Source organism: Trichophyton benhamiae (genome assembly GCF_000151125.1).
Source record: "Trichophyton benhamiae CBS 112371 chromosome Unknown contig01206.0, whole genome shotgun sequence".
Lineage (NCBI taxonomy): Eukaryota > Fungi > Ascomycota > Eurotiomycetes > Onygenales > Arthrodermataceae > Trichophyton > Trichophyton benhamiae.
Window position 1 is genome coordinate 1 of NW_003315084.1, and position 11933 is coordinate 11933.

An 11933-nucleotide genomic window follows, 5' to 3' on the forward strand; every position below is an offset into this window, starting at 1 on the left:
GTCTCTATGGAAGATAGTAGTGCTGCAAAACATACTTTATCCGCTATGGTACTTATGGAAACCGACCCCCCCAAGCCTGGAGTTCCAAGACTAGTTAACTATGACATCACCGGTTCTATTGAGGCTGAAGGGGGTTACAAATAGATGGGAAGTGGGAGAAAGATATCGACATAAGTTGCAACAGAATATAGTGATTGCGAAGTATCCGTTTACCGCTACTCACAAGTGCTTCATTATGGCTGGAAACTCCAACGTCGGCACTAGGACCATCTATGAGAGCAACGAGCAACGCAATGTCACTCGGTCCGAGGTTGAAAATGCCCGCAGAAACAGAGACAACCCCCCTGACTCCAACAGACGGGGAAGTGCACATGGGAAAGAACAGAAGTCAAGGGGGAAACACTCTCCCACTGATGACGAGTTGGCGAAAATAGATCCTACTGCTCCGGTAAGTCTAGCAGGAAATATCTGTTTCAGATAGCTGGAAAGCTTGCTCTAATGGAAACTTCACGGTACTCCAGGCTCGGATGCACGGCCACAAGCCATCTCGCGGTGCACAGGTAGATGCTGAGCTGAAGAGGGAGGATGAGGAGAGGATTCGACAGAAACAAGGCTTATAAACAGTCCTGGTAGTACGAGAAGGTTCGCAAGACTGCCGTGCAGGACTGGTATAAAAAAAGGGGTGTACAAGGGGTAAATTGCAAGAAATAAATGTATAACTAGCAGTATAGGAAGTAGTTATATGAGGTTATTCTTTTTTTGTGACAGAAAAGCAACGAAGCCAACTCTGATTAGCAATGAGGTTATTTTGTGTAAAACAGAGGTACAGAACGCCAGTAGTCAAAACGCCTCGTCGGGTCTACTCCATCTCAATAGTGCCTGGGGGCTTGCTTGTAACATCATAAAGTACACGGCAGACGCCGTTGACCTCATTCACGATCCTGCGGCTCACTTTCTTCAGGAAGTTCCCGTCAAATGGATACCAGTCCGCAGTCATAAAGTCGGTGGTCTCAACGGCACGAAGGGCAATTACTTGCTCGTGTGTACGTTTGTCCCCCATAACTCCGACGGCTTTCACTGGTAGAAGGGCAGCAAAGGCCTGGCTGATATTGCGGTAGAGACCAGCAGCCTTTATTTCGTCGATGAAAATCGAATCGGCGTGGCGGGCAATACGGATCTGGTCGGGAGTAACCTCTCCAAGAATACGGATGGCAATTCCGGGTCCAGGGAAGGGGTGTCTCCATACTAAATCTTCGGGAATTCCAAGGTTTGTTCCTAGACTGCGAACCTCATCCTTGAACAGTTCACGGAGAGGCTCGATGAGCTTCAGGTGCATTCCCTTGAGTAATCCTCCGACATTGTGATGAGTTTTGATGGTGGCACTGGGGCCCTTGAAAGAGATACTCTCGATAACATCCGGGTAAAGGGTTCCCTGGAGGAGCCATTCGATCTTATCACCTTCCTTGTAGCCAGCTGATTCTTCAACAAGGGTCTTTGCAGTGTCCTGGAAGATTTCGATAAAGGTATTGCCAATGATCTTTCTCTTCTGCTCTGGGTCAACGACACCCTTTAGACGGCCGAGGAATTTCTCACTGGCATCAATGACGGTCAAGTTGATTCCGAGGTTCTTTGTCAGGGTTTCCCGGACTATTTCAGCCTCGTTGAGTCTCATGACACCATTGTCGACAAGGACGGCATGGAAACGGTCACCGATGGCCTCTTTCATCAGCTTTGCAGCAACGGTAGAGTCGACTCCACCGCTCACAGCACCGATGACCTGGCCATGTTCACCGACCATCGCACGGATTCTCGCAAGCTCCTTGTCGACGAATTTCTCCATCGTCCATTCCTGCTTAGCACCGCAGATTTTGACAGCAAAGTTATCCAGTACCTGCTTTCCGCAGGGAGTATGGGTAACCTCTGCGTGGAACTGAATGCCAAAGTACGGCTTCGTCTGATGCGCAATACCAGCATAGGGCGCGTTGGATGTCGTGGCAATGATTTCAAAGCCCTCGGGAAGCTGAGACAGCTTGTCTCCGTGTGACATCCAGACCTCGAGCTTGTCTTCCAGACCCTGGAACAAGCGGTCGATATTGGCCTGACCCTTTTCTCCATGCCTCTGGATGTTCAGGTAGGCGTGCCCGTACTCCTTGTTATCACTGGCGGCAACATTTTTACCATGATGCCACGCAAGTTCCTGTAGGCCATAGCAGATACCGAGGATTGGGACGCCCAGGTCAAAGACAGCCTGGTCGACGTGGGGAGCGTCCTGGTCATATACGGAGTACGGACTGCCCGAGAGAATCACTCCGGTGGGCTTCCAGGACAACTCGGCAATCTTCTGGGTGCATGGCAGAAGCTCCGAGTAGATATTGAGCTCACGGAGACGTCGTGTGATCAGATGAGAGTACTGTGATCTGCATAATCCCCGGTATCAGCCCTGTAGTTCCAATGCGACTTTGGAGGGGGGTATTCCCAGAGTGACTCACCCAAAATCAAGGACGAGAATGGTGTCAAACGCCTTATGAGGCTCATTGGCAGCTTCAACGGCAGACATTCTGGCTTTCTATTATCGAACCTCCCCCTAGGAATAATTTGTAAACAAAAGAGAAGACTTCAATTGACGCCGTGGGCGGGAGTTTGATATCCCCCGCGAGAGAGAAGAAAAAAAAAGGAAGAAAAAAAAAATAATTCGAAAAAGCGAAGAAAAAAAAAAAAGGATCAAGCGATAAGATAAGCAGTGGGGTGGTTTCCTATCGCGGTTTAGCGTCTCTGGATTCTTGGGATCTTTTTTTTATTTTGTATTTTTATTTTATTTTTATAATCTCTATTTTATTTATTATTTTTTTTTACAAACAAAACGAGAAGAAAAGGACGGGGTTGACTTGAAGAAGCTTGCAAGGAGCTAAGAATCTAAAGGAGAACTGGCTGGTTGTGTCTGTCGAACACTTATTGGTCGCAATGGGAAAGCGGAAGCAGGTGAAGGATGTTGAGATGAAGGACGGCGCGGCGGAGGACAGCAGCGACGAGGTAAGGAAATATACCCATTGACTGCTGTAGCTGGGCTAGATATACTAATCGCATAGGATAGGATCTTGATATCATCAATGTTGACTTTGAATGGTTCGATCCCCAGCCTGCGGTGGACTTCCACGGCCTGAAGGTGCTGTTGCGCCAGCTCTTCGACTCGGACTCACAGCTGTTTGACCTGTCTGCGCTGTCTGATCTGATTCTATCACAGCCATTGCTGGGTTCTACAGTGAAGGTAGACGGGAATGAGACGGATCCATACGCTTTTCTTACCGTTCTCAATCTACATCAACACAAGGTAGGTGACGTTTAAGGTGAATTTAGGCTTACTGGGGATTGGTTTCCTGACCGGGTTTCTATGTAGGATGTACCTGTAATCAAGACATTAACAGACTATATCCGAACCAAGTCGTCGAGCCCTGATTGCTCGACACTGAATCAGCTGCTCTCCCAGCCGGAAATCCCCCAGATCGGGCTGATATTGACTGAACGTCTGATAAACGTACCCGCCCAAGTGGTTCCTCCGATGTACACCATGTTGTTGGAGGAGATAGCATGGGCCCTTGAGGAGAAGGAGCCGTACAACTTCACGCATTATCTGATAATATCAAAAACGTACCAAGAAGTCGAGTCGAAACTGGACCAGGAAGACGACCGGCCACAGAAGAAGAAGAAAAAGGCCGGCAACGAAGGCTCCGAGACGTTCTACTTCCATCCCGAAGACGAGGTACTGCACAAGCACGCCCTATGCTATACGGGGTATAACTATACCCATGAGACGGAGGGACAGTCGGACTCGAAGAGAGCGTTCCAGGAGCTAGGAATCCATCCGCAGGGCCATATGATCTTGATAGAAGCGTCCAAGTTTGAGGCTGCCGTGGCCAACCTGAAGGAATTCCTGAACCCATCTTCGTGAATGGTAATACAATAAAAGAAAAAAAAAGTCGAAGAATTAAAAGAAGTCTATTCAATTTTTTGTTCGTGATTAGAGGTGGTCGTAGCCCTAAATAAACAGTCGGCCGGTAGTACTCCCATAGTATTGCCTGCCGTTTCATCTAACTGGAAAACCCGTGGTTATATTTCAAATGTCTTGTTACCCTGTGAGGAAAAGAAAAGGGGTCGGCTTATTTGTCTTCCCACTCGGTTCCTTTCAGTCGCTGCATTAGATATTCCACCTCGACGAACTTTGTCACTGGAATGACGCTATACTGTAGAACTTGTTAGCCAGGCATGTATGTATATGCGAATGAGAGACACTGGAGCATTACCCACCTTGTACATGGAGACGACGGCCTCGAAGTCGATCTTGGACTTGCCCTCGCTCGGATTTGCCGGGTCCCTGCCGTAGGTCTTTGCCTTTAGCCGTAGCCGGTCGAGCACCATCTTCTCGACCTTGGAGTTGGTGATGGCCTCTTCAATGCCATCCCGGTCCCCAGCCTTGATCAGCTTGACAAACTTGTCCGTCTCGGCCAGGAACTTCGACTCTGCGACGAATTTGCCAAAATGGATCCTCCGCGAGAGTGCCTGCAGACAGCTGACGTCGCTCGTGGCCGAGGAGCCGTAGTTCTCCTGCGCTTCACCCCTGTCTCTGGACTTGCACAGCGACGGCAGGATCTCGTTGATGTAGCGTGACTTGATCACATCGTTGACATTGACGTCGTTCTCGTGCAGGATCTTGGGGTATTGGAGAGGCTGTAGGATGGGCGTTTCAACGACGTCGGGGAAGAAAGGGTATTCATCGGGTGACTGGTAGCGACGGACACGGGACTGGAGACGTTCCTGCTCGCTGAGGACATAGTCCATGAGACTGAGCTCACTGCCGGGGATCTTGACGGCGCCGGGGATGTATATCCGTCTGTTGAGCGGGAACTGGACTCTCTCGATAAGGTGGAAGGTGATAGTATCCTCCAGGCGACTATATGAGTCAGGTCAACCGCTATAAAAGCTGCACAGGGAGGCCAGAAAAAAAAGAAGAAGAGAGAGAGATGACCTACATGAGCTGGAAGCGGATGTTCTCCAGGTCCAGCGCCTTGGAGGCGTCCGAGAGATCGATGGAAGCGTCCATGCTACAGGCGCAGGTGCTGTTGTCGTTGTCGTCGGGCGTCTCAGGCGCAAGTCGAGCTTAAAAAGCTTTATAGATCCCAGAGCTCTCGCGATCTCGGTTCCGGGCCGAAGAACCTACGGCTGGGATATGGAGGCAAAGCGACAGGGGTAGTAGGACCAGGGAGGCCAGACAGAGAGAAGCTCGCATCGGACTACAGGAAGACGAAGTAGAGGACGAAGTAGAAGACGAAGAAACAGAGCAGTCGACGGCGATTAACTAGCTATCTGATTATTATAACTATTGTTGGTGAGTCAGGCTGTGAAGCGCCCCAAGAGTGGCCAGAGGGCTCGATTCTTCTTATTTCCTTTTTGTTGGTGGCTTGACTGGCAAGCCACTGCAGGGCTCTTCCTGGCCGGCTTGAATCGACGGATGCTGCAGCTTTACTTACAGGCTAGCAGTTTGATAGGGACTTTGCTATGGCGGTGCTAACTAGTTATCTACAGGGGTCGTATAGAATGTCTTGCAGCTGTGACTGGAAGTATATAGACTGCGTGCCTGGGGAGTAGCAGCGGATAGTTATACGACCGTATAGCGGGCTTCTTCTCTTATCTCCTTTGCCTACCACTTCCCTGCCATCCTCCTATATCTCTAGCTGTCTTCTCCGTCTCTTCTATGCCTCTTTTTATATTTCTTTTATCTTCATCTTCATCTTCATCTTCATCTTCATCGCCGTCTTCTTGTCGTCTTCTTCTTGTCCCAAACCTCGGCATGGACTGACTGCAGCTAGTTTACTTTGGGTTAGCGCCATACACTCCCTTACACAGAATCTTACCAGAGGTAATAATACGGAGTACTTCTCTCTCTATACTTCTTGCTCTATACTTCTTATTCTTACGGAGTATAGAGTAAAGAAAAGAGAAAGAGAAGAGGATGAAGAGAGAGTAAGTATAGGGAGTATAGGGAGTATATAGAGTAAAGCCGCCTCGGCATCGCAAGAGCGTAAAATACCGTAATATATAACCATAAATACAGTCTTGGCGCCCTTTTCCAAGCTGCAAACCTGGAAAACAAAAAACGCCATAAAAAACATCCCAACGTCAAGCGTTTTTCTCCTCTACCAAACACGCAAAAAGTCGACAACGCCAGCGAGCCCGCAAGCCAGCCGCAGGAAGAGCTTGCAAGTCAATGGCCGGTTGAACAGAGGCAGCGTGAGGCTACATGGCTGCTTAGCTGCGTACAGACAGACACACACAGAGAGAGAGACAGACAGACAGAGTGCTGGGGATCGGGCTTGCATAGCTACCTTCCAGTTTCGACCGCCTCTTTCACCACCCTCCTCCTACTTGCTCTATCATGGCCGGCAATGCAGCGCGGAGCCGCTCTGGCTCTGGCGCCTCTCACTACGGAACGGGCGACGACGAAGGCTCTGTGCTGGGAACAGGGCTTACTGTGAGTATTTTCTTCGCCAGGACGAGGTGTTTGTTTAGATAGGTGGCTAACAAAGGGTACTTGGGAATAAACTAGTCCCGCCAGCTGGAGGCGTTTGGCCGCAAAGTCACGACTACGGCGTCTCATCTTATGAGCACCACGACTGATCCTACCGCCAATGCCCACTACCAGGCAGCCTTGTCGGGCATCCAGCGAGAGCTGCGAAGACCCGGGGCCCAGAGGAGGATGTTTGCATTCGCGCAGACGACGCCTACCGAGCTTGTACGCTCCAAGTTTTCCACGTCGGAGATCCAGTACCGCGCTCTCTCTTCCCTGCCAGATGACCTCCTACAACACCTCCCCGAGGATACAAGTACATACTCGCTTTTCCAAGGGTTTCAGGCCTCAATCCACGATGCAGATAACGAGCACAGGAAGTCTCATCGGAGGCGAAGTTCACATGGCCAGAAACGGCTGGAGGATGTAGACAGGAATACAGGTGCTCTGCCACCTACAATAGGCCATTTAAAGCGGGAACGAGACTCGTTGAACCATCGACTGGAAATGATGGGTGTGCGGAAGAACATGTGCAGTGCAGAGATACACGAGATTGACAACAAGATTATGAACCTGAACAAGATGCGCAAGATTGTGCTGGACCGTCTGGCTGGCCTGGAGATGGACGAAGCTGACTTGGAACATGAATGTAAGTCTAGAATAAAAGAAAGAAAGAAAGAAAGAAGAAAGGCGGTAAAGCTAACGAGGAGCGTCGGTCGACAGTGGTACAACTAGATAACAGGCTGGAGGACATGGAGGACGCTCTGGACGAGTCTGTGGCAGCGGCCACGGCAGCTACACCCAAGACGGGCGATATTCCCAGTTCTCCGATCGGGGATGGCGAAGGTGATTCGTCGTTCATGTCCGAGTCTATCTACGAGAAAATTCCTTCACCGAAGGCCTGGAGACACAAAACATCGAGTGCGTATCCCCATTCGTTTGTTTAACTAGATATTTTTTTTGCTCGGAAGCTTACAATGTGGACATAGAAAAACGGTCAACACCGGTTCTCCACGAGCATTTTGAGCCTGGGTCTCTGATAAGAGAACTGCAGGCCCATAATGATATGATCGCCGCTCTGGACTTCGACGTCCCCTTCGGCACGATGGTCAGCGCCGCCCTGGACGACACAGTGCGAGTGTGGGACCTGAACCTGGGGCGGTGCATGGGCTTCCTGGAGGGCCACCACGCCTCGGTGCGGTGCCTGCAGGTGGAAGATAGCATTGTGGCCACCGGCTCGATGGACGCTTCCATCCGATTGTGGGACCTGAGTCGCGCCAAGTACGAACCACGCGACCACCGGGCCGACAGGGACGAGGACGACGAGGACGCACTAGGCTTCGAGGACCCAGCTGCAGCACCGCCCACGCCTCCGCCGTCGAGCATGGATGAGTGTCCCCTGTTCAGTCTGGAAGCTCACGTCGACGAGGTGACGGCCCTGCACCTGCGCGGAGACACGCTGATATCCGGCTCTGCGGACAAGACGCTGCGGCAGTGGGATCTGGTCAAGGGCCGATGCGTGCAGACGCTGGATGTGCTCTGGGCCGCGGCTCAGGCGTCGTCGACGATGGCGGCGGGCGATTCAGCAGCATGGCGGCCGACGGGTCGTCTGCCGGACGCCTCGGCAGACTTTGTCGGTGCCTTGCAGTGTTTTGATGCGGCGCTGGCGTGTGGAACGGCTGACGGAATGGTGCGTCTGTGGGACCTGCGTAGTGGACAGGTGCACCGGAGTCTAGTCGGCCATACTGGGCCAGTGACATGTTTGCAGTTTGATGACGTCCATCTAGTCACTGGCAGTATGGACCGGAGCATACGTGTGAGTTTATTCTTTTCTTTCTCCCCTTTTTTCTTTCTCTTTCTTTCTTACTTTATTATAGTAGTGTGTGAGACTAATCTGGATAGATATGGGATCTTCGCACGGGAACCATCCATGATGCGTATGCGTACGACCGGCCAGTCACAAGCATGATGTTTGACACCCGACGCATTGTGGCTGCGGCGGGCGAGGACGTGGTGAAGGTGTACGACAAGACGGACGGGCGACACTGGGACTGTGGCTCAGGGGTAGCATCCGAGGACGACGGCCGAGCACACAGCATTGTCGAGCGCGTGCGCATCAAGGACGGCTATCTGACCGAGGGACGCAAGGACGGCACCATCGGGATCTGGAAGTGCTAGTCAAGCACTCGACCTCGCCGTCGCTGTTGTCTCTTGTCTTCTTGATTGATATATAACCACTATCTTGTCCCCCCTTTTTTATTTAAACTTTTATGTATAAATAAACGGTCCCTGTTAAAGCGGCAACAAGCAATGTATATAAGTAATGCCCAAAATAGAAGTCAACTCGTGCTGCTTTACGGCTGTCTTCTTGTCACGAAAACATCGCGCTAGTCCTGATTAGGTAATTACAACAACACAAAAAACCGCCGTCGCTTTTTGGCTGCGAAGAAAGAAGAAGAAGAAGAAGAAAAAGGCAGTGAAGGCGAGAGTGAAGAGTAAAAACCTGCATCGTTGAAAGGCCGAGTCCAGAAAGAAGCAGCTTGTTCTTTTACGTTGTTGGCATTTTTGCATTGTGCGGGCCTGGCGTCTTTATTGTTCTATAATATTTCTCTTCTTTCATGGGAGCGCGTCAAATCTTGTTTTAACTAGTTTTTTGGTGACTTGATATTGAACTTGACTTGAACTGATTGAACTGATATTGAACTGATATTGATACCCCCGGCTGTCTTTGCTGCTTCTACTGCCTGTTGATGATATCCATGTCCAGTGTTGCTGTCTCGTCAACTTGGCAAGATCTACTATTTATACCTCTATTGATCGAGGACGATACTTGATAGAGCGAGTCGAGTCGAGTCAGACTGAATATACCCGCGCACCCAGAGGACAGGACAGACAATTTACTCGTCGTCTTCATCTTCTACATAATAAAAGTGACAGAGATAGTGTGTCCTGGTGTTGTGTGTTGCTGCAGAGTTCACGTTACCGGACAATAGTAAGGGGGGCTGGGAGGACAGGGACAGGCAGCGGCTGGCCTGATGAATGGCTTAGATCGCGGGCCAGAGTCGACGTTGAATACCCGCGGTCAATAGCAGAGACGTTTGTCCTCTGGTGGGCGTGTGTTCCTGTCGGTGGCTGGGAGGATATATATAAGGGCCACCTGCTCCCTTAAGATTGAACGGCTTGAAGTAGGTCTCCGTCCCGTCCACCACTTCTACTATCACTGCTATCACTGCTATCACTGCTACCACTTCTACTATTGCATCTCTACTATCACTGCTACCACTTCTATCACTTCTACTACTTTTACCACCAGTCTGACGAGTACAGAATGGCACCACCAAGACGCACGCGGCGTCTGACGCCCTCTGCTGCTGGCGGCGCCTCCAACGAGGCAGATAACCCATATCTGCCGAGCATCGAGACGCAGCAGACCTTCTCGTACGGAGGGTCTGCGACGCCCGCCCTGCCTCGCCCGCTCGGCTCTCTCCCTGCCGCCAACACGGCAGCCGACGTGGCGGCCAGCATCGAGGCCGCCATCACCCGCCCAGCCCGTCCAGCCCGTCCAGCCGCCCGCCCACTGACCGAATCGGCGGGCTTCCACCAGATCGAGGACGAGGCACGCAAGAGCCCCGAGAAGCAGCGGGTGACGCGGGGCCAGCAGCGGCGGGCCGAGAGCATGACGCCGCCAAGGGAGCCCGTCCGGCGTATGACGCCGGACATCCAGCTGATGGGCTCGCTGAGAGAGGCCTCGGGGGAGCCAGAGGACCACGACCAGCAGCAGCAACAACAACAGCAACAGCAAGAGCAACAATCCGACGACCCAGTGGACCTTTTGGCCGATGCAATTGACGGGTCGAGCATCAGCTGGAACACGGAGCGCCATCTGCTAGCGAACGAGCGACCTGCGTTTGGCCTGACTGGCTGGCCTCGGCCTACTTCTATGAGACCTCAGATGTCTCCATCTCAAGCCAGCAGCACATCCATCCATCAGACTACACAGCAGCAGTATCAGCAGCAGCAACATCCACGGCAGCAGCAATCTCTACAGAAACACCACTACCAGCAGCTGCGTGGACAGCCTCAGAGAAGCCGCGCTACCGCCGAGAGAATCGAGCGAGGCATTGCCATCGGCCCTCCAGTCGGTCTTACCACCATTACCACCACTACTAATAATAATAACAATGCTGCGACTACGGCCTCTCCCTCTGTGCGTCCCGAGACGCCATCCGACCAGCCTGCAGCCATCCACACTCCGCAGTCAGAGCACACTCCGGCCTCATCCCGTCCTCCATCCGCTCTTGACAATGCTGCTGCTCCTACTTCTCCCACATCTCCATCTCCATCTACATCTCCCTCTGGAGTGACCAACTTCGGGTTCATGCATGTCGTCTGCATCTTACTGAGCATTATGATGGCACTGAATGGCTACCTTCTGCGCGACGAGATCGCCTCTGCCGCCCGATCCATCATCTACTCTCCATCTGGACACTATGGAATGGCCAACTGCACCGAGAGCATCAGCCAGATGATGGCCGCCGTCGACCAACGTCTGACCTCCATGACCAAGGACATCTCTTTTCTCAAGCAGGAAGTTAACAAAGCAACGACTTCTCCTCCTCCTCCTAAACCTCCTGTCAACCCCCTGGAGCCACGTCGACCCAACTTCTTCTCTCTGGGCTTTGGTGCCACTGTCGACCCTTACCTGAGCTCGCCTACTTTATCGTCTACCACGAGCTACCTCGACCGCCTCCGCCGTCTTGCAGGTGGTATCCGTCCCGGTCCTTCTCATGTCTCTGCCCTGCAACCCTGGGACGACATTGGCGACTGCTGGTGTGCATCTACCACTTCTATTACTTCTACTACTACTTCTTCCACTACTACTTCCAAGAAAGAGAACAGGATCCAACTCGCCGTCGAGCTTGGCCGCCCCATCGTCCCCGAAGAAGTGATTGTCGAGCACATGCCGCGCGAGGCCACCCTGGACAACGGGGCCGCCGCTCCTCAGCTGATGGAGCTCTGGGGAGAATTCAGTGATAGTTCGAGTGTTAATAGTGATGAAGTGAGATCGGCTCTGGCGGCAGTGTGGCCTGGAGAAGCCGAGTCCGCCTACGCCCACGAACCGTCGCTGGGCCCATCGTTCGTCCGTCTTGGCCGCTGGCAGTACGACATCCATGCCGCCCATCACATCCAGCGTTTTACCATTGCTGCATCGGCGGTCCACGATCTGCCTGCGACCAGCAAGGTGGTCGTCGTCGCGAGGTCCAACTGGGGCCGGCGAGAGTACACCTGTCTCTACCGCCTGCGACTCCACGGCCGCCTCTAGTCTACTATCATGTACTACTGTCTACTGCACTATCCATGTATCCATGTACTT

At 52.1% G+C, this 11933-nt stretch overlaps 8 protein-coding genes across 8 annotated transcripts; 5 read left to right on the forward strand and 3 right to left on the reverse strand.

The window, feature by feature from the left end:
- Positions 1–235: 235 nt before the first annotated feature.
- Positions 236–620, forward strand: ARB_02703 (uncharacterized protein; the record flags this gene model as incomplete). The annotated part of the gene is made up of 2 exons (XM_003010925.1): positions 236–448; positions 522–620. 2 exons carry the CDS (start codon positions 236–238, stop codon positions 618–620), a joined length of 312 nt encoding a protein of 103 aa, XP_003010971.1.
- A 239-nt stretch (positions 621–859) lies between these two features.
- ARB_02704 (uncharacterized protein) lies at positions 860–2557 on the reverse strand (the record flags this gene model as incomplete). The annotated part of the gene is made up of 2 exons (XM_003010926.1): positions 860–2417; positions 2490–2557. 2 exons carry the CDS (start codon positions 2555–2557, stop codon positions 860–862), a joined length of 1626 nt encoding a protein of 541 aa, XP_003010972.1.
- A 404-nt stretch (positions 2558–2961) lies between these two features.
- ARB_02705 (uncharacterized protein) lies at positions 2962–3946 on the forward strand (the record flags this gene model as incomplete). Its single annotated transcript, XM_003010927.1, has 3 exons — positions 2962–3030; positions 3092–3328; positions 3395–3946. The coding sequence occupies 3 exons, from the start codon at positions 2962–2964 to the stop codon at positions 3944–3946; spliced, it is 858 nt and encodes a 285-aa protein (XP_003010973.1).
- Positions 3947–4154: 208 nt separating this feature from the next.
- ARB_02706 (uncharacterized protein) lies at positions 4155–5095 on the reverse strand (the record flags this gene model as incomplete). The annotated part of the gene is made up of 3 exons (XM_003010928.1): positions 4155–4238; positions 4303–4945; positions 5025–5095. 3 exons carry the CDS (start codon positions 5093–5095, stop codon positions 4155–4157), a joined length of 798 nt encoding a protein of 265 aa, XP_003010974.1.
- A 584-nt stretch (positions 5096–5679) lies between these two features.
- ARB_02707 (uncharacterized protein) lies at positions 5680–5844 on the reverse strand (the record flags this gene model as incomplete). The annotated part of the gene is made up of 1 exon (XM_003010929.1): positions 5680–5844. The coding sequence occupies one exon, from the start codon at positions 5842–5844 to the stop codon at positions 5680–5682; it is 165 nt and encodes a 54-aa protein (XP_003010975.1).
- A 160-nt stretch (positions 5845–6004) lies between these two features.
- On the forward strand, positions 6005–6527 carry ARB_02708 (uncharacterized protein; the record flags this gene model as incomplete). The annotated part of the gene is made up of 2 exons (XM_003010930.1): positions 6005–6015; positions 6107–6527. 2 exons carry the CDS (start codon positions 6005–6007, stop codon positions 6525–6527), a joined length of 432 nt encoding a protein of 143 aa, XP_003010976.1.
- Positions 6528–6748: 221 nt separating this feature from the next.
- Positions 6749–8737, forward strand: ARB_02709 (uncharacterized protein; the record flags this gene model as incomplete). The annotated part of the gene is made up of 4 exons (XM_003010931.1): positions 6749–7208; positions 7295–7480; positions 7549–8375; positions 8462–8737. The coding sequence occupies 4 exons, from the start codon at positions 6749–6751 to the stop codon at positions 8735–8737; spliced, it is 1749 nt and encodes a 582-aa protein (XP_003010977.1).
- Positions 8738–9887: 1150 nt separating this feature from the next.
- Positions 9888–11882, forward strand: ARB_02710 (uncharacterized protein; the record flags this gene model as incomplete). The annotated part of the gene is made up of 1 exon (XM_003010932.1): positions 9888–11882. One exon carries the CDS (start codon positions 9888–9890, stop codon positions 11880–11882), a length of 1995 nt encoding a protein of 664 aa, XP_003010978.1.
- Positions 11883–11933: the final 51 nt, after the last annotated feature.